Below are 22,368 nucleotides of genomic sequence, written 5' to 3' on the forward strand. Positions count from 1 at the left end.
GATGAGAAGGAGAGAGAAAGCGAGACAAACTGTGACAGAAAAGTGAAAGGGGGGAGGGGGGGGGGCAGAGAGTGATCAAAATGCCAGAGTGAATGAAACAGGGAGAGAGGTGAAAGAGAGAGAGGGAGAGAGGTGAAATAGAGAGAGAGAGAGAGAGAGAGAGAGAGAGAGAGAGAGAGAGAGGAGAGGGGAGGGGAAAGTAGAGCGGTCTGTGAATTCATGCTGTGTTAGCATCCCCTAAGCAACTCCATCAATACTGCATACAGCTGAGAAACTGGCAAAGAGCCCTGGTGCTGCATTGGAGGGCTACAGTAGCGAGAGAGAGAGAGAGAGAGAGAGAGAGAGAGAGAGGGTGATAGAGAGAAAGGAGCTTACAGTGTGACCACTAACTGCTTCTTGCTGCTGTTCTGTTCTGTTCTGTTCTGTTCTGTTCTGTGCTGTGCTGTGCTGTGCTGTGGAGCTCTCTCACTGGGACTCAGCCCCTTGTGTGGAACAACTGCATCCACTGCAGTCAGAGAGAAACAGAAGGAGCGAGGGAGAAGAGAGAAAGAAAAGGAGTGAGTAAGACTGGGAGAAACGAAGAGAGAGAGAGAGAGAGAGAAACAGAGAGAGAGAAAGAGAGAGAAAGAGACAACAGGAGCTGAGCACAGGAAGACACAGGTCGGGAGTACTCAGTGGGAAGAAGGCAGACCCACCGGGGGCAGGGATTGTGTCTTGAGGGGGGATCTGTGCTAGTATGTTAGCGCACTCCGCAGGATTGGCTAAACACCGGGGACTGTGACAGGACCTCAGTGCACCTGCTTCAGACAGGCTTTGGGTGAGTAGCTCTCTCTTCTTTCTCTCTCTCTCTCTCTCTCTCTCTCCCTCTCTCTATCTCTGTTTCTTTTGGTATGGATGGGAATTATGGTGATGAATTAACAGAATCAGTTCAAATGCTTGCTGATGAACTTGGAGAATGTTTACTTGATTTGTCAGGAACTGTAATTGCTGTGTCTGTGGTATGCGACGCTAAGACATCCCACACTGCTCTGACAAGGAAGTTGCTCGGTTTTGTGTACAGACAGATTTGACATATCAAGACAAATTACATGAATTCCTTTGTTTCCATAAACGTACTTAAATGAACTAAATTAATTTTTAACAAAAAAAAAAAAAAACTTTCACATGCCCACATACACAGAGAGAACAGGGGAGAGAGAGATACAGCTTTAGTTACAGCTATGCAGTTGAAGGTTTTAAAGAACAGGGAAGACAGAGCGCCATCCATCTTCGTCTAAATGTGTAAGCAATGACTGTCCATACTCTCTCTGTTATTGGCTAATGGTGGTCGGAGTCATTACCTGGTGTAATGTCGTTCTGGCGTTTGGCTTTCATACTTGCACCTGTCAATGTAAATGCTTTGACTTGACCTCGATGATTTAGTGTAGTGACACACTGAAAGATCTGGATGCTTCTAGTCACTGCTAGCTGTCACCAGTGGATTGCTACAGCAATCTGTCTAGGACTAAAATGGCTTGAAATACTGTCACTGGAATAGATTCAATTTTGTAGTGTTGGATAAATAATGAATTTCTTAAAATAATAAATAAATACAACGACACATTAGAAGCAGATGGTGGTTGTGAATGGGCTTTCCCCCTCCTCACTCTGAGGTCCTGGTGTATGCTTACATCAATCTCAGTTCTTGGTGCTGTGTCTGATCTTAAGTGGTTGGTACGAGAAATATGGATGGATAACCACCTCTGCACGTGGCCTCCCTTACCCACGACTGCAGCACAAGTTAGGCAGCGAATTCCATCACAAGCTCAACCACATGAACTCTAGTGCCCTTTTTGCGATGGAAAAAACAGCTTGTGACTCCATCCATTCCATTCAAAAATGAAATTCTCCTCTCAGGGAAGCTGATCCCAAAGCCCTTATTCCTCAGTTCCAGGTCCTGGGCTCGTCATGGATGCCAGTTCTTTTAGTTGGGTTAAGGCTGAGTGAGGTTATGGTCAAAATGGGGCGCGATTGTCGCTAATTCACCTTTTAGACGTAATGTATTCACTGATCATGTGAATTGGGGATTGTGGCTTAGTGAAAGCCCATAAAACAAAGAGAGGTCCCCTGCAGTCTGGTATTACTCTAGCAGAACATGCAACCAAGCATGTAGACAAGTCACACCAATACCATTAGTTGCCATGCAGAATTGTTTCTTATTCTGGTGTGTATTATTGTGGAAATCTGATTAGCTGTAATCCAATGTTTATTATACATTTGCAGTGTAATACTGGAAGCCCGAAGATATAACACAAGTCAGTCCAAAGCCGCTTTCCGTCCTGTGAAAATTACAACCTGGTACGATTTATCTTTTTTTTCCTGCCAATTCAGAATCCTCTGTGTATTTGCCTAAGGAATTAACTAGATTTCTGAGTACCAGAGAAATGTATGAACAATAATTAACATTTCAATTTGGATAAAAAAAAATGTGTTAAACCCCCCAGGTTGTTGGGAGAATGAAATGGTTTTCTTAACATTGTACCCAGCTGCATGAAAAAAATACCTGAGAGTTGTGGAACTTCCACAACAGCAAATGTTGCTCCTCTAAGGAGTTCTATTTTAGCACGCTGGAGTCCGGAGCTCGGGGTAAATTCCGCTTGTTGTGCAAGCAGCTGCGGGACGCCATAATCTGTGGAGGATCTCTTATGGTTTATTTTCGTGTAAACGAACGTGAAGAAAGAGAGGCAATTGTGAAGATGTGGGACACACGGATGGAGTGGGGGAGTGTGTGTGTGTGTGTGTGTGTGTGTGTGTGTGTGTGTGTGTGTGTGTGTGTGTGTGTGTGTGTGTGTGTGTATGTGTGTGTGTGTGTGTGTGGGGGGGGGGGGGGGGGGGATCAAGTGCTGCGTTTACCTCTTGCGAATGTCTCCCCTTATCACCTCTAGATCAAAGCAAGAGGCATAATATTTAACCAGTGCCTCATTTACCTGGGGAACAGGGGTCGGAAGATTGAGATAGGCCAACACATTACACTAACACAGTTGAGTGGCTGGAGCCATTGAGACTGCGGTGGCAATGTACCCTGAGGGCACACATCACTGTGTTTGGCCTTTCAGGTAATCGCAAGTGTCAATTCATTTTTCCCATTGTGTGTGTGTGTGTGTGTGTGTGTGTGTTACCTGTTTCTACACAAAACACACTGCTGAAAGAAGACTTTGTTGGCTGTTGATTGGTCTGTTGTCTTGGTAGCTCTATAAAGCATTCTTCTCTTGACCACTACGGTGTTTATCAACATTGACAATCACCAAGCGTGTCATTATCTCTGTCCTTCAACAGACCACTACCCAGTGCTCAGTCTCTTGTCCCGTGGGTCCAAAGTCTTAACATGGAGAGACTTTTTTTTTAATGCTATGAGAGACCAGTTCTCTTGTCTGGGGTGAATTACACATAGGGAATCATGGTTAGCATATAGTATATGCATATGCTTCTAATAATAATGCCACCATAATATAGTGGTGACAGGCAACACTTGTATTTAGAGAGAAGCCTGAACGTTGGCTTATGGGGACGGGGAAATCACATGCTCCCTCTTTACCTGTGCACATTATATTGATCAGGTCACAGAGAGGTAGTTTGTACATTATTAGACCTGGAATGTACATCAGCTCGAAATTTAAACTATTCACTGTTAATCCTTTGAAAGACCCCCAAACCTTTTCTTTCTTCCTTTCTTCTGGTTTTGTAGACACTTTGGCATTGGCAGGTGTTTTTTGAGCACTTGCTTGCTATTTGCTATTTTATCCCCTAGCGATGCAGGCATTGAGGTCGTGTTTCCTACCTGCCACTTAGCTTAGCATGCTGACCCCACATCAGTCTGCTCCACATTCATTGCTAATTCCCCCATGTACATTCCAGTAAACAGCATTAGGTTTGCGAGAAAGTTAGCGAAGCTGACAGCTTGTTTGCTTGAAAGGGTATTAGCCCTGCTTGGGAAAAAGGCCCAACAGGGAGAAACTGAGGGTGGGGGTGGGATACGGTGTGTGTGTGTGTGTGTGTGTGTGTGTGTGTGTGTGTGTGTGTGTGTGTGTGGAATCTGCGTCATATGTTGTGAAGACCAAATCTGCTTAACCTACTTCGAGTTGGAGTGAAATATCTTCAGCTTGCTAGGACCCCAGGAAGACTATCAAGAACATTTCACACAATAGAGGCCCCACTGTACTTTTTGATTGTAAATAATATATGTCATGTGATGCTAGAGCTGGATGTTTGCTACAATGTTTCATTTGACCCAGTGAGGTTAAATAACACTCCAATGCAGCAGGAAAAGGATGCAAGCACAGAACTGCAGTTGCTATGGAGATGTTATGAGTTGTGCAGGGACTCGGATGCCCTCCTTCTGCCAAGGGTAGAGTATTATTGTGTTTAAAAAAAACGTTTGTTGAACATAGAGGAATGCATTCTATTTTAGTTCTCATTCGAAAATAAGACACTCAACTTTGTTGGGCTGTTTACTTAAATGATGCTCAAAAGCTGTGAAACTCTAAAATAATTATTTAATTATTTAAATTTGAATGATAAAATAATAACTAGCAGTGTGCTTGTTCGATGTTGACATGTGACCAGAAAGTGATCAGTTGAGAAAAACGTAAGAAATGAACAGGAGCACTGATGACACCTAATTTGCCAGCTCACTACCCCAGGATTCTTCCCTGTTTTGTTTAGTGTGGGAGCACACTGTTGACTACTCCTTCATTGAGCAGCCCTTGCCCCCCCCGCCCCCCCCTCTCTCTTTCTTCCTCACTTTAAGGAGAACTGTGGTGTGATCAGAATATTAATGGACCTTTTGTATTGTGTTTTAGTCAAAAAAGTTGCCTTACAAATCAAACACTTGCACTTAATGTGGGACACCTACCAGTCTGTCACTGCTTGGTTCACTCTTCTTTATACACATTAGTGTCTGTGGTGAAATATCCCAGCTTTAGCATTGTGTGGGTGAAATACCTTAGCAGCGGTGAAAAGGTTAATTAGCATGGCTGCAGGGATTTTTTTCCTCCCTCCGTTTTGTAACATGGAGGAACTTCTCAGAGCAGTTGTGGAAGCCTGGTGTCAGGAAGTTAATGGATGTCTTAATGATGTTAATATGTGACTATTTCTCGGCTGCTGCATGGAAAAACACTGCCAATTACCACTGCTGCTCTCTATGAAATGATGTGAACACACACACACACACACACACACACACACACAGACACACACACACACACACACACACACACACACACACACACACACACACACACACACACACACACACACACACACACACACACACACACACACACACACACACACACAGACAGACATGCAAGGAGGTGCACTAACATACCAACTCACCCACGCACATGGGACAAACACACACGCACACACACACACACACACACACACACACGCACACACACACACACACACACACACACACACAGACACACACACACACACACACACACACACACACACACACACACACACACACACACACACACACACAGGCATTTTACACCCAGTAGGATAACAGACCTGATAGGTCTGTTCTGGGCTCCTTGAGTCACTCTGAACCATTGCCCCCCCGGAAATGGTTGCTAAGATATTCGCATTCAAGGGGACTCAATTCTGGCACACGGCCGTGGATTTTTCTTTTTTTCTGTCCCATGAGCCAAGACACCTTATTAACCCCTTCACCCCCCTCCCCGCCCCATGCTTTGTGTTACCCTGTGAAGTTGACGTCCCTCACCGTGTCTTTCTTTAAATGTCAGCAGCCCATGTGGAGGGCCCAAGCGGTTCAGACGAGGGGCCAAAGGGAACTCACTTTTAAAGTTGTCACCAGGGAAAGTATTGTGACAGAACAACATCCCACTGGGGTAGAAGAAGCCTTGTCATAGCTGTTTAAATGGTTGCAGCGCCGAGCCCGAAGTCTCCCCTAAAATCCCTCCGCCTGTCAGCTCTGCCCCTTCCTGTCCCAGATGACGCAGCTTTAACGCGATGGGATTAATTCTTTGATATGAAACAGAACAGCGAGGCCGGCGGTGTCAGCCCAGGCAATGTCATTCTAAGCGTGTGATTTCCAGTGACACTTGTGCTGATGCAGGCCCTTTGGATGGCCCTGCTTGGCGTATTTGGGAAACATTGTGGCTCTAACATGGTAAGGATGGGGGACATTGTGGCTCTGACATGGTAAGGATGGGGGACATTGTGGCTCTGACATGGTAAGGATGGGGGACATTGTGGCTCTGACATGGTAAGGATGGCAGACATTGTGGCTCTGACATGGTAAGGACGGGGGACATTGTGTCTCTGACATGGTAAGGATGGGGGACATTGTGGCTCTGACATGGTAAGGATGGGGGACATTGTGTCTCTGACATGGTAAGGACGGGGGTTCCAGGATCTCATAGTTGCTGCAGCTTATCCATATACAAGGTTACTCCTCTATGCTTTATTTAACAAATCTTTCTCTTCTCTCTCTCTGTCTCTCTCTTTCTCTTCTCTTTCTATCTCTCTCTCTCTCTGTCTCTCTCTCTCTCTCTGTCCCCTGTAGCATCTCTCTCTCTGTCTCTCTCTCTGTCCCCCGTAGCGTCTCTCTCTCTCTCTCTCTCTCTCTCTGTCTATCTCTCTCTGTCCCCATAGCGTCTCTCCCCCCCCTCTCTCTCTCTCTCTGTCTCTCTCCCTCTCTCTCCCCCCCCCCCCCCAGTGTCTCTCTGTACATATGCTCTCAGTAAACTCTGCATTCATTATTCATCAGCATAGACCGAACAGTCTTCCTGAAAAGGAAAATGTCATCATGGCTCAGTATGATAAAATACGTCTTCCCACCCGTATTCAAATGAGCACTCAGTCCTGATTCCTCTTACATGTTCATGTACAAGCTGAAGAGCTTCACCTGGGTCTCCTGTGGCCATCTTCCCCTTACAGTACGCTCCATCAACTGGTTAAAAAAGTCACAGTAATACAATGCTACATTTACATTTAGCAGACGCTTTTATCCAAAGCGACTTACAAGGATGTGTACACATTTTACATTTACACTGATGGCACACTGCCGTCAGGAGCAATTAGGGGTTCAGTGTCTTGCTCAAGGACGCTTCGACAGGGAATCAAACTAGCAACCTTCTGATTACTAACCGACTTATCTACCTCCTGTACCATTGTCGCCCCTATGCTACAGGGGTTCATTTTTGTGTGTCGGCCCGTTGAGCAATAATGACCTTATGACTCGACCGAACCGAATGCGGTCATCCTCGCGTCCCCACCCCAGGGGAACAGCACTGCGTAAATATTTACCGTGAGGTAGATCACATTATTTTGTTATTGTGTGTGCACAACAGAGGACGACTGCTTTCAATTGAGATTCTTTCTACTCTAAATATGTGAGTGTTTACACACAAACACTGTGGAGTGATGGGTCTGGGTCTGGGTCTGGGTCTGGGTCTGGTGTTACTATGGAAATAAGGAATGGAGTATTAACATGCTTGTGGGGCTGTGGGCTCTATTGTAGAGGTTGAGGTAAATAAATAATAATAAATAATAATAATAATAAATAAAGAAGGTTACACTAATCTGGCTGCTGCTGTGGACTGCACCCCTATTTAATGGCTTAGCTGCATTGCATTCTGGGGAGAATGGACACATCTATTTTCTTATCACAGTTTGATCAAAACAAACATGTTACACACTATACCACCCACTAAAAACACACATAAATCCACAAACAAGCTAGTTGATATCTTACTAGCTCACATAATCTGTGCCTGTGTTTTAGTGGTTCATGAAACAACAGCTTCAGTGACACCTTTGAAAACACTTTTACGAGAGCTGCAGGTTCCCTCTTTCTTTGCTGTGCTGTTGAGCTTTAAGCAGACGTCCAGTGCTGTGCAAAGCGTTCAGCTGTCTCAGCAGCTTGTTGTCTTCCCACCTGCAGGCAATGCGGAGCGACTGATGCCTGCAATGGCAGACCTGGACCTGCAGACCCTGATACCACCCCTCCAGCACTCCAGCCACCACCACCACCACCACCACCCCCAAGCCCAGGGGCCCAACCTGAAGATCTGACCCAGCCCTACCTCCTCCTTCCCTGGCCTTGCTTCAAACGGGCCTCCTGGCTTCACCCTGGGCCCACCATGGGAGGATGCCTCTCCAAACCCAAACCAGGTGACCCTCCAGCACCCCACACCCCCACGCCCCCCTTACCTCCATTTAAACAAAAAAATAACTTAACCTACCCCCTTTTCAAATCCTGAAATAATTGGCACCCAGCTATATATAGGTCACAGAAATGGCTTGCCTGACAGCCCTCTACACAGCATAGGCGTTTTTTGAGGAGGAGGAATTTTAATGCTCTCTACTGCAACTGCATTCAAGAGGATTACATGGTTAAAAATATGAGTATGGTTTCAAATATTGCACAATGTGATTGCTGTTCCTTCTTTTGATGGCTGAGAAGAAAGAGGCCAGTGGCTGTCAGGTGGGCGGGCCCTGGAGCCTGGCTGCTCAATGCAATGGCTGTTCTGCTCCTGGGGGGTGGGGGGGTGGGCTGTTCTGCTCCGGGGGGGTTGGTGTGGGCTGTTTTGCTCCTGGGGGGGTGGGCTGTTCTGCTTCGGGGGGGGGTTGGTGTGGGCTGTTCTGCTCTGGGGGGGGGGGGGGCTTTTTTGGAGAGCAGAACAACGACATAGCAGTCAGGCCACAGTGGGAGGGCGATGGATTGTTTTTTATGTCCAGTTGCTATGTGCGCGCAGTGTATTTTAGATTGGGCCAAAAAGGCTCTTAACAGATATATATATATATATATATATATATATATTGTGAGAACCTGGAGGTGGAGAGTTGTTCTCTGAGTCAAGGTGATGAAAAAAGGGGATATGGTTTGTCCCACTTCACCACCACATATAGCCACCCATGCTAATAATGCCGCGGTTGCTTAATAGGGAAATGAAAGAGGTCTTGAGGTCATAGGGCATAGAATGTGATACTACGGTGAGAGTCTCAAAGGTGTTCTGCAGAGAGATCACATTGCAGCCGGGTCCAGAATATGAGATTGGACAATTACAGCGGTTGTTTTTTTAAACAGATGCTAAATACTCTGTAGCTGTCATGGTTCACTAATTCTTAAACAGTGTGAGTATGAGGACATCTTTATCGCTCAAGGTCATCCACCAATCCAGTGGACCCCCAGCAGCGGCACATGTTAACACAGCATCTTACACTCTGGTGCCACTGGCATGGCCAGAAGTGATATTTGACATGCCACTCGGCAGGATATTTGTGTTTAGAGTGACTCACTCCAAGACTAACAGAGATGACAGCACCAGTGCCAAGACAACTGCATGTCAGACGTCGCTTGTACCTTCTTACATAAGTACAAAGCCTCAGTGTGACTGTGACGGAGTGCCATCACGACACGTGAGCGGGGGGTGACTGCTCTCTCCTTTCGCTACAGTGACTGACATTTTGCATGACAGTTTTCTGTTGTGAACCACTAGAATGTGGGATGTGAGTTGGCCTGGTTTGCGCTGCCTCATTCTCACAGTGTGTTGTGTTGTGTTACCTCATTCTCACAGTGTGTTGTGTTGTGTTACCTCATTCTCACAGTGTGTTTGTGTTGTGTTGCCTCATTCTCACAGTGTGTTTGTGTTGTGTTGTGTTGTGTTGTGTTGTGTGTTACCTCATTCTCACAGTGTGTCGTAGCAACTTGGTGGTTGGGACAAGCTCTGACAGCTCTGCTGTACTCTTTCATGGTGGGGTTGGTATAGTCCTCGTAGTGGTATAGTCCTCGTTCCTGAATTTCCACACATTTCACAATTTTTGGCATGAATTGATTGACATGGATGATGAATGACGGTTCAGCCAATGTTAAATGATTTTGGTACATTTATTTGTGTATCTTGCTTTACACTTATTTATTGTTACACCAGGTTCTATTGCTCGTAGCTTGAATATTCTCTCCCTTGTACGTCGCTTTGGACAAAAGCGTCTGCTAAATGACTAAATGTAAATGTAAATGTAAATCTTGTTATTTTGAGACCCATTACATGAATGCATAAATTCCATGACGTTCAGCAAAAAAATATAAAATAACTGGAGATTACTTTAACGTTTTTCTTTGAGGTCCCATTACGTAATATTAATTAAATGAATTAGTTAACGTTAGCAAAAAATAGAACACTACATTTTTCATTCATACAAACTGATGAATTGGGCAATATTTAGATTGCTTTGGATATAAAGTTTAATTCATGAGTAACATAAACATAAACAAATCATTAACATCCGCCCTTTACAGCTATTGAGGTAAACAGACACAGGCCTATCTCTGTAGGGATCCTTTTCATGTTGTCAGACACTTATAATAACATTATGCACCTGTTAGAGTTATTTGGCAGCTTATGGGTATCTAACAGGTTATAGGCTAAATGAGCCTCTCAGTCTTTGCACCGCGGTGTTAGGGGTACGCGGCAATTATTAAATCATTTATTGATACATATTTTTTCATTGTCAAAGGAGTCTTGCCATGAAAAGTTTGGGAACCGCTGCGCTAAAGGATCTTGCTATGGTGATTCTATTAAGTGGATATAGAGTACACTTGGGATTCACTATACTCGGTCTGTCTCTCCATGTGTGAGTGTTCCACTGTGGCATTGACATTGATTGTGACATGTGCACCCTTACAGGCCTGTGGCTGTTACAGCTGGCATATGCCTCAAAATGGCCCCGCACACACCATAGCCATGTCATAGTCAGCATAATGCCAACAAATATGTAATATAATAATAATATATAATATAAGTATCATGTGTCTGTGTCTGTCACAACCAGGTGTGCCTCAAAAATCAGAGGCAGCTTGTAAAGGAGACTAACAGAAGTCATAGCATCGTTAATGAGTAACGTGTTAAAGACACTTGTCATGGTCAAACCAAAGGAATAATTAGGTAGAGTGTAAAGATGATTTAGTAAGGTCTCTGTATTTGTATTAGCTGAGAGCCCAATATTTCATATAAATGGGAGGTAGAGTATTTTTGAGTGGCCGAGTCTATATATTATTTCACAAGTAAAACACATTGATTTAATAACTGAACACATTTCAGATTAATGAAGTGGCGAGTGTAATATGCCTACTGCTGCTGACCTGGATCACTGCTTTGTAAAGCATGCTAAATAGGAATTGATAAACTTACAGGTAACCGTTAATGAATCTAGTTCACCTCCTGTGTCAGTAAACAGAGGTTATAATCTGAATACTGTATCCTGTGGTAACAATCCACTTCCCTGAACAAACTCACAGGCTCTAAAGCAGCCTGGAAAAAAAAAGACTATAGCTAATAAGCTCTCCAAAAACTACTGTTTGTTTAAATCCAGATTGGATTTACTCTGGTCTGGAAAGTCAGTAAAAAGAGATTGAGACCTGTGTGGATGTGTGGATGTGTGGATGTGTGGATGTGTGGCGGCGCTCTCTGGCCAGAACAGAATTAGAAAGCAAAATGAAAGGCCCTAGAATCAGGCCTTATGGGTTATCAATGAACTCATGAATGAATATCAATATTTCTGTGACTGGCTGTGAGATGCCAACATTGTTGGCACCCTGTCGTTGTATAAAGCGATTTTGGCACAGACTGACAAACTGTCATGTCTGCTCTCTGCAGTGGAGATTCCCCTGTTTAGACAGCGCCCCCCCAACCCATAACCCTGTACCAAACGTCAGTTCAAACACAGATCTACCCTTGACACTGCCCCCCCCCCCCCCCCCCAACCCAACTCACAGCCCTGTACCAAACGTCAGTTCAAACACAGATCTACCCTTGACACTGCCAACCCCCCCCCCCCCCCCCCCCCCCAACCCAACTCACAGCCCTGTACCAAACGTCAGTTCAAACACAGATCTACCCTTGAGCCCATGATGGCTTTTTCTCTCTCGTTTCATTGCCTGCATTTACTACAGTCACTCTTATGATTTTCCGTTCATTTTAATTAAGAGTCGCACAGCAGGCTGGAATTCCAGCCAGATTAAGTCGTAAGAAGCGGACGGTCAGCACATTTTTCCGGCTGAGGAGAGTTCTCCTCTCACTGCTGCAGAGTGAAAAAAACGGTTACACAATCACTTTTTCAGAGGAAGAAAATCCCACAAGAGATGAGTGTAGCAAAACAAGAGCAAAAGAACAAGACAACGCTCCGGAACAAACGTCTCCCACATTAGGACACAGAACGGCACAAATGTCTCCCACATTAGGACACAGAACGGCACAAATGTCTTACACATTATGACACAGAAAGGCTTCACTCTTCTTCTCCTTAATAGCTTTTTCAGAGGGTGATTTCAGTGCTTATTTGTAAGCCCTGACAGAATCAAAGAGAGAACATGGTCAGTCCAGGCAGTTCCCTTTAAGCAGTGCTGCTATCAACTGTTAACGGTTCCTCAACCACACCGACTGAATGAGTGCTAACACTTAAACAGCCTTACCTAGTATGTATCCTGTGCCGTGAGCCTAATTCATCAAGGGCATGGCATGACAATACTCTCACACAGATAAATGTCCTACATGGTGATTGGACACTTGACATTGTATGGGATGTTGTGTAACATATTAATAATGCTTTCTTTGGAGGAGCCATTGTTGGCATGTGCTGCATATTTATGAGCTTGCCACTGCCATCTCTTAATGGCGTGAGCTGTCACTTCAATGATTAATGGGACCTCTCTTTCAGTCAGGAAACATGCAGACTCTCAGGAAGTACGGTTTATGTGATGTGCATACAAAATAAATGTCATTATTCTTATTATTATATTCAACAGATTAGTTTAATTTTATTTTGTGGCGTTGAACTTGGTACATAAAATCATGGTGGCCTCCTCTTATCTGCTTGGCAGTTCCATGATAGCAACATTACCAGATGTTGTCAAAGATTCTTGAAAAGGCTGTCTTCGAGCAAATGTATGACTAATTGCCTCAGAATAATTCGCTAGACCCTAAGCAGTCTGCTTTTAAGAGTGGTCATTCTACTGAAACTGCACTTGTATCTGCGACTGAAGCATTGAGAGCAGCAACAGTCTTTTCTCAGTCACAGGGTCTGATTTTATTAGACTTGTCAGGAGCCTTTGACACAGTGAACCATGACATCCTCCCCTCTATGCTGTCCGAACTGGGAATTTTGCGGAGAGAACACAGTTGGTTTGAATCGTGCCTCAGTTGACATTCATTCAGAGCGTCTTGGCAGGGACAAGTGTCCAAATCTCACCACCTCTGCATGTGTACCTCAGGGTTTGGTACTTGGACCGCTCCTGCTTCTATTTTCACCACTTCCTTAGGTGACATCATCCGTTCCCATGAGTTCTCCTTTTACTGCTGTTATGTGGACTCTACCGTACTTGTCTTTTCCTCCCAGACGACTCCACAGTATTGGCTTGAATTTTCTGCATACTTCAGTGATATTTCAGTTTGCATGAGGGATCGTCACCTTCAGCTCAATCTTCTGAAATCTGAGCTCCTTGAATTCCCAACCAATTCGGCTTCTATCCTGACAAAATATTCATATCTTCATTGACCCCAACTAAAACTGCATGAAACTTGACAACTTCATTTTTCTGAGTGCGTAGTAGCTTCTTTCTCGAGATCTTGCCGGTTCGCATTCGGAAGATCAGACCTCTCACACAATATGCTACACTACTTCTTGTGCAGGCCCTGGTTCTTTCTAAGCTAAACTATTGCGATGCGATTTTAACAGGCCTGCCTTCATGCGTGGTGAGACCATGGCAGATGATTCAGAATGGGGTGGCACATTAGGTTTTGGATCAGCCAAAGGGGACACATGTAATCTCTCACTCTCGCCTATTGGATCGGCACCAGCTCATTTAAATGCTATGATTCAGCTCTATTCCCCCTCTCAACGACAACCACAACAACACTAATAATTATTATTGTTGTTGTTGTTGTAATAATATAATTTAACTTCATTATGAGTTTTGTTATAATTTTTTCATTGTTGTCTTTACTGATTTTATCCAATGTTTTTATAAGTCGCTTTGAACAAACGTGTCTACTTAATACCTTAATTATAACTATAACCTTAAAGAAAAAAATCTATCAACCAACCAACATGCATACAAACCAGTCCGGTGAGGGAAGATGTGTTTTGAGCCTGTCCTTTGCTTGCAGTAGAGGTCAAGGTGGAGCTCACCCTGCTGGACAAAGAGAAAGAGGCCGATGTGATGTCTCCAAACGGAAAGGCCAGCCCCTTCTCCGACAGCAGACCCAACGGAGCCCTGGGCCACGGTTCCGATGAGGACGCCTCGGCCACCTTCAGGCCCTCACACAAGCCCAGGGACTATGTGGAGGCCACCGTGTGCCATGTGAAGGACCTGGAGAATGGACAGTAAGGCCACCGAGCTGTGTGGTACCATGCTGTGCACTGAGGATTAGGTCACTGGTCATCATTAAGCAAGCACAGAAGGATGAATATGGCAGAATTTCGTTTTTTTTTTAAGTGAATTGAAACAGATAGAATAGCCATGATGATTTGCTTGTTTATTTATTTAGCAATTATTTCTATAACATACAGTATGTCACATAGCAGATACGCCATGACTAAACGGACAGTACACAACACTTTTCTAAACAGCCAGGAGGATACCATCTTGATTAGTTCTATGATACACAACCAATATTCAAGGTTCTTGTCCCTCACACAGGATGCGAGAGGTGGACCTGGGGACAGGCAGAGCGTTGCTCATAAAGGAGCACGGAGAGTTCTCTGCCATCGGGCACAAGTGCCCACACTATGGGGCACCGCTGGTCAAAGGTGAGGAGATCTGCCCTGTTCAGATGCCAGATGGTGTTACAGTGCTCATTAGGGAGAGCGATCTATCATTCGCTGACCTTTTTCTCTCCCCAGGCAAACTGTTTAACATTTAAATGTGCATCTTCTGCATGGCATATAATGTGAACGTTTACTCATGTAACACTTACTCATGTACTTATTCAAAATTATTTAAAAAAAGATACAAAAAATAACCATTAAGAGATACCAAACATCTACATAAAGCTTACTCTAACAACCTAGCAAATATAATCTTTTTTGTCTTTCTGACAATTCTGCGTCAGACAATTCTATGTCCGCTACACTGGATCTTGTAGAGGTTAAAAAAACTTTTTGTACAGACAATTCTCTGTGTGGAAGTTCTTGGAAGAACCCTGTTCCTGCCAAAAGCATTCTAAGCTACGGCCTCTACAGGGAATGCTCTCACCGCAAGTTTTGCCGTTTCCTCCAGGTGTCCTATCTAAAGGGCGTATTCGGTGTCCGTGGCATGGTGCATGTTTCAACATCGCCACGGGAGACATTGAAGACTTCCCAGGCCTTGATAGTCTACCCATCTTTCAGGTAACCTTCCTTTGTCTTCATCTCTCACCCTGAGGTATGCGCAGCACACTCAGTATGGGGGAACTAAAGATGGACCTGTGCCCTTTCTCTCTCTTTGGTTCAGGTTAGAGTTGAAAAGGACAGGGTGATCATTCGAGCAAACAAGCAGGTAACATTCCCTCTGTGTTTGCGGTACTGTACAAATTCACTTCAGTCGGAGGGTGTTGTATAACTGGCTCATTAACTTTGTGACCTCACTTCCTGCCCAGGCGCTACAAACACAAAGACGGACACAGGCCATGTCCAAGTGTTCAGCTGTCATCAACTCTAGCACGGGCTTCAGCCATGTTCTCATCATTGGAGCAGGTGAGAGAAACATTAGAGAAACATCTGACCACCATATCAATGTGCCATGGTGCCACTATTGAAATGATAAGCAACAATTTAAGTAACTTTGAAGTTTAAAAGCTATGTTTTCCATATTACAATGATTAGCATTAACCACGTTTTAAATAAAAAATGTAAAGTCTAAACTCATTGACAGATTCTGCATTCCAGGGTGTATACTTTTGCCATTGCCATCCGCTCTCCATTCTACCCAGTCCTAGAAAAAGTCCTCTCCGTGTTCTTTGTCAATCATTTTGATTCTCAGACTGATTTAAGACTCGAGAAGTATAACCATACGGCTGAACCCAACAAACTTGTATACGTACATAAAAGGAAACCTGTATCAGTCCTCTACAACTGTCAGCTACAACAGAGCCCCTTCCCTATCTCCCCTTCCCTCTCTCCCGTTCCCTCTCTTCCGTTCCCAGGCCCAGCTGGACTGGTCTGTGCTGAGACGCTACGACAGGAGGGCTTCACCGATCGCATCGTCATGGTCACCATGGACAAACATCTGCCGTTTGACAGACCAAAACTGAGTAAGGTTTGTACAGACGCTTACCACTCACCAGAGACTTAAGTCCCAGAGCATATTTATGACCTATGTTCATTATGATTTTATTAATTATTTAAATTGTATTTCTTATTTATTTAAATGTAATATTATCCGATTTTATAACTTTTTTTTATTACTGTGATTGATTGTTTAACCCTGTAAAGTACACTGAGTCTTCCTTGTATTTTAAAGTGTGCTATATAAATACAATTAATTATTATTATTATTATAATGTTGGGAAGCTGTGTCAATCAAACAATAGGCTAACTGAATAAACAATAATAAAAAACCAACATATCACCAAATTAACATAAACCATACACCCTAAATGATTTTGTCATATTAGCAGTTATTTATTTATTTATTCATAACATGTTTTTAGCACTTTTTGACGCTTATGAAATGATTGTTCCCCAGTCCCTGGAGAGCACAGCAGAACAGCTACGGCTCCGTTCCGCTGAGTTCCTGCAGACCCATGATATTGAGCTGCTCACAGAGAAGGAGGTAAGACCACCACTCTCTTCCTGACTTTAGTCCCTGACAACATCCAATACTTATTAGCTGTAGTTACATGCATAGATCACGTGCTGAGATCTAACATCTGAAAAGATTTGTTGCTAATACAGTTCCCCTATGCAAATGTATCAATTCAATTTTATTTATATAGCGCCAATAACAATTGAAATTGTCTCTAGGAACTTTACAGAGCCCAGAGCATGAACTCCCTTTGAGCAAGCACTAAGGTGACTGGGCCAAGGAAAAACTCCCTTTTAACAGGAAGGAGCCTTGAGCAGAGCCCCAGCTCAAAGGGGGGACCCATCTGCTTACGGTTGGCCAGGTAGAGAGATAGAGATAGAAGGGGTTGCAGAAGGGAAGGGAGGAGAGAAGGAGGAGAGACAATCAGGAGCACGCACATGGATTCATACACGTATTATTATTATTATGATGGTACATACATGACATACACTGAAATAATAGTGGATAAAAATGGAGAGAGCCAGCATTCTTCAGTACTGGTTGTAGAACACCTTAGTGCTTATGCAGTATCCTCATAAGGTTGCTATTATAAGGCAAATGCAATGAAGCAGAAAACTATGTAAACTACGCCATTTGTTTATATTAGGGGTAAATAGGCTGGCAACAATGTTATCACAGCCAACAGCATTTGCAGGTAAAGGTCCTTCTATAAGGGAGAGAACAGAGACTGGTTAGAAACAGAATATCAGAAAATCAGTCATACAACACACACCCGCACACACTCTCTCACACACACACACACATACACACACACACACACACACATGATGCACTGACAATTATTTAAGCATCAAACTCATTATACTATGGCATGCCACATGCTATCCTGGGAATATCTTGCAACCTGTACATTAAAGACATGCTGACCAGAAGAGATCTGTTATCAATATTCACTTGCATACTTGCAGACCTGAGGTGAATATCACTTATCTAGAGACATTAACTTCTCCTCCCTTAAGGCATTATAGGGACTTATGGCCTTACATCAACAAAAATGTAAGATTTTGTGAATTTAAATATCTGCTTGCTTACCTCATCACAACATTAATGTTACACACCTTCAGAGGTTGGCGGCTAATACCTTACGTGCAGAGATTAAGAGCTATTATTGATCCCCCAAAGTGGTCTATTATTTGATTTTTGATTTTTTTAGAATGAATGTCAATATGACTCTCCTCTACCATCCCATTTTGGGCATCTCAGGTTGTGACTGTGGATGTCAAGGCGAAGACTGTGACATTTCAGGATGGCTTCAAGATGGAGTACAGGAAGCTGCTCATTGCTACAGGAAGCAAGTAAGTCTTTTTTGACTTCCTGTTACACTAGCTGTCTCAGGCTCTTGCCTTGACAGATGTGAACGACATTCTGGTCTAGATCATCAACTGACCAGTTTGGACATACCACTGAAAATCTGTATTTAAACATTACATGTGTTGCATGTATGTTATTTGAATGCACATATGCATGTATATTTGAATACAGTTGATTGAAATGTATTTGTATTATGTTCTGTGGTTTATTCACTTGTATTGTGACATCTGAGGGCCTTAGATTCCCTCACTGCTTTTAAATCACACCTCAAAACCCATTTATTTATCTCTGCCTTCACCTAAAGTCCTGGTCTTTGTTTTAGTTTATTTTCTGTGTTGTTTTTAGAATGCATTGTTTTAATTGCTCTGTCCAAAATGACTCTGTTTTTAATCCATATTATTCGATCTCATTATAATCTTATTAATTATTTTAAATTAATTTATTATCTTTTTTGGTATATTATATTATCCTATTTTCTGCACTTCATTAGCACTTCTATTACTTTGTATTATTGTTGTTGTGACTGTCTATACTACACCTTGAGATTTCTTTGTATTTTAAAGTGTGCTATACAAATAAAATCCATTATTATTATTATTATTATTATATTCAGGACCATGTGACTCAAACTCAGTCCTCCTAGGTGGACTCCTCATTTCACTGTGCGTTGTGGCCTACCATGAGTGGTTCTATGTTAATAAGCAGATAGTCATTGGGTACATCTTAGTATGTAGTCACTCATTGGATACTACTAAGTGGGCTGCCTGGTACTTATGCAACTAAGTCTGTGATTGGTTAAGATTAGTGATGCGCCCCTGTGGTGGGGTGGAAGGTTCAGGGGTGTTTTCCAGATGTTGGGCCAGGTGTTTGTGTGAATTACCGCTTCCGTCCAACAGAACTTCTTTGTTAATTAAGGGAAGTGTTGTGTTCGGAGTTCGTTTAATTGGGTGTAGGTTTCTGGGGAGTCTTCCATCTTCACTATCTTCCTCCACTTTTTTCTTATCCTGCAGCTGTAGTCCTTTAATGAGTTGGTTGTACATTGTCCCCTGTCTCCTAGTGTGCCACAGGAGGGCTTTATAACAGTTGTTGACTTGATTCCTCTGCCTCTGAGATCCGAAGTCTAAATGGCTCGGTGAATAGGACCTGTGTAACTATAATGTTTCTCATTTCAGGATGTCACCTACTCTGGTGCTCTGCGTGTGTCTTGTTTCTTCACAGCAGACCTTTGTGGGACACAGTAGAAATCATAGAAGCTCTTTTTTTTAAAGCTCTTTCCATATTTAAAACTGATTCTATGGGCTTCTTCTCATTGGTTGTAGGTCTGTGTCTTTGCCTCTCTGTTCGACCCAAAATGCCGCTGCGTCCGCTACAAAAGAGGTGCTAGTGTAACAGGAAGTCAAACAAGACTTACTTGCTTCCTGTAGCAATGAGCAGCTTCCTGTACTCCATCTTGAAGCCATCCTGAAAAGTCACAGTCTTCGCCTTGACATCCACAGACACAACCTGAAATGCCCAAACAACATACATGGCGTGAGATCAAAAGAGGTGATCAGGCAGGCTTCAGCTTCCACCAATTCTCTTGGTTCTTGTGAAGATCCATGCCTGCTCCACGACGGAAGACAGCTACAGTACCAGTTTGGACACACCTTCACATTTTTTGAGAAGTTTTTTTCTTTCCTTTTATTATTTTCTACACGGTAGATAACACTTTTTTTTGTTTAGTACATCATTCCATATGTGTTCTTTCGTAGTTTAAATGTCTTCAGTATTAATCTGCAATGTAGAAAATAATAAAAGTAAAGAAAACACTTCTCAAAAAAATGTGAAGGTGTGTCCAAACTTTTGACTGGTACTGTATATTCCTGGCCTTGTTTGCTGTGGCTGTGTCTACTCTGGTTTCATTTTCCATGTAGTGCCGTCACCACAGATGAGTATGTGCCCTGACTGCCATGCCATCGAGACTGGCTCTTTGGCGTTGCTGTCAGAGTGCAAGTTTGGCACCCTTGTAGACCCGGGTTCAAGTCCGGGTGGGGTGACTGCGCTCTCCCTTCTCTACACACTAGAATAGGGTGTGGCTGTTCCCCGAAGCCTTCAATCCTTCAGATTAGTCAGCTGATTAGTCGGCTGACATCGCTGTTCCTTTAATCACATGCTTGACTGATATTATTTCAGTGTACTGATATTATAAGAGTGTCCTACTCTTCTCTCTCAGGGCTTGATGCATGCATTTTTTTTTTGTCTGGTTAGATTCCACTCTCACTCTAAGAATGCAGTACTTACCCTACACCGTGGTCATTTCCTTACTATTTAAATCTTGCAAAATTCTTGCCAACTGTTTTTCCTTTTCTCCTTTTCTCCAGTTGTCACCTTTTTGGTTGTTGCTGCGCTGTCATAAGTCTCCCAGTCTTCTTTCCCCTAATTCCACTCTCACACCATTTCACGGCGTCAAAGACTTTCTTCGTATTGTCGTCACAACTACACCAATCTCAGGAATCTTGCCACTGGATCTTGATTTTTTTTTGTGCTGATGTCCAGGATTTTGTGCACCCTGAAGCTAGTTTCTCCCAAAGCTTTTGTTGTCCTCGCAAGCGCCTTCATTTCAAGCACCTTCGTTTTCTGTGCTGCTTGGACTTCTCCAGTGTCATCACTTCAGCTTATCCTGCCCGCTGAGACCACTTTTTCAGTCCATCGCTCTCATTCACAAGCTTTCAGTCTATCTCTCATTCACAAGCTTTCTACGGCTTTTTCAGTCCATCTCTCTCGTTCACAAGCTTTTTGTGGCTTTGCAGTTTTGTGATCTCTGCACTTAAAGTGGCAGTGACAGACTTTCTCAATGGTATATTTTTGTCTCTTGCAAACAAGCAGGAATCTTATTGGCTTGTTTTGTACTTCCTGGACTCCTTGGATGTGATGAGGCTTTGCTGACCTTTGAACTATTGCAACTTTAACTCCTCGGCGTCAGCTATGCCGTGGCGTTCCCTTCAGCACCGTGGCGTACCCTCCAGCGCTTGGCCTCCGGAAACTCCTGGAAACCTTTGGTCCCTTCCTCTACACACTGCTCAATCTGGTTTTGGCACGCTAGCAGATTTTGAACTTTGAACTTTGAACTTCTTGGGCCTTGTGTCTTCCTTTAGCATTTTCCTTTAGCATTTTGTTCACGGAAACTCTGCATAGCCTCTGTCAGTCTCTGCATCTTTCTCATTCCAGAAGCTTCCTGAGCCTTGGGTCGTTCCCTCTCTTCTACAGGTTCCCAACCTCATCTTCCAGAAGTAACCTTTTAGTCTCTTTTTTTTTCAGTTTGAGCTTCATTATAACCAACCATTTCATCTGGATGTTAACTTTGAATAGCCCATCTTCATCCAGGGTCGTTTTTGTTTAAAGGAGAAGCTGGGCCCCTATTTTCCCATCTTTTCCCTCCTTCTGTGGCTTTCTGCCTGGGACAGTCTCTCTCTGCCAGCTTGTCTGGTCCTGCAGCCTATTTCCTGCTGCTTTTCCGTTTGTTGGGTTTGTCAGTCTGCTATGGAGCAGTCATGTTTGATGAAAGTGTTGATGCTTTGGTGACCGCGGACTCTGTCTATTCAAGGCTACCATAAGGCCTTCGATGTCCTCTTGACATCCGATTAGTTTTCAAGGTCATCTGTAGGCTCTCTGCTGGCCATCTCTACTAAACCAGTCTGAGATGATCAACTACCCCAAAGGTATGTCAAGGGAAAAGGGTAAATGCAGACTGTTCTAACACTTGTCTCTGGCTTTCTTGGTAAAGTCCCCCCCTGTCTTGATTGTCTTCTTCCTCATTTTGAAAAGTAGTTGGATCAATTGTTAAGCTCTGACCACTATACAGATTTATCCTTGTTTTTCTTCCCCCTTATTCTGCATCCATCTCAACAATTTCATATTGGTTTTAATGTGTGCTTACGTTCCTTAAAGGCCCAAGCCACTGAACTACATAGGAAAGGACGTGGAGAACGTGTTCCACCCCAGGAACCCAGAGGATGCTAACAGCATAGCTCGGCTAGCCAACAACAAGAACGCCGTCATCGTGGGAACGTCCTTCATAGGTCAGTGTTACACTCATTCACACCCACTGATACAATGTCATTATTCTATGAGGGAGTGATTCTAATGCTTTATGTCAATCCCCAGGGCACATTAACTTGGCACATATTATTAGGTGGCTTGGGAGTAATTCTGTTTATGATGTT

The 22,368-nt window shown here is 43.5% G+C and overlaps 1 protein-coding gene across 1 annotated transcript in view; it reads left to right on the plus strand.

Moving 5' to 3' along the window:
* Positions 1-180: 180 nt before the first annotated feature.
* The window catches only part of LOC105891675 (apoptosis inducing factor mitochondria associated 3), a 28,304-nt gene continuing 6,116 nt past the window's right edge, over positions 181-22,368 (plus strand). Inside the window, exons 1-11 of the mRNA XM_012817856.3 lie at positions 181-817; positions 7,955-8,184; positions 14,178-14,394; positions 14,711-14,820; positions 15,290-15,399; positions 15,503-15,547; positions 15,648-15,744; positions 16,194-16,306; positions 16,736-16,822; positions 18,059-18,150; positions 22,094-22,224. Coding sequence (XP_012673310.2) covers positions 8,154-8,184; positions 14,178-14,394; positions 14,711-14,820; positions 15,290-15,399; positions 15,503-15,547; positions 15,648-15,744; positions 16,194-16,306; positions 16,736-16,822; positions 18,059-18,150; positions 22,094-22,224 — 1,033 coding nt within the window. The 5' untranslated portion in view covers positions 181-817; positions 7,955-8,153. The remainder of the gene's footprint in view (positions 818-7,954; positions 8,185-14,177; positions 14,395-14,710; positions 14,821-15,289; positions 15,400-15,502; positions 15,548-15,647; positions 15,745-16,193; positions 16,307-16,735; positions 16,823-18,058; positions 18,151-22,093; positions 22,225-22,368) is intronic.

The sequence above is a fragment of the Clupea harengus genome, chromosome 7 (genome assembly GCF_900700415.2).
Source record: "Clupea harengus chromosome 7, Ch_v2.0.2, whole genome shotgun sequence".
In the NCBI taxonomy this organism is placed as follows: Eukaryota; Metazoa; Chordata; class Actinopteri; order Clupeiformes; family Clupeidae; genus Clupea; species Clupea harengus.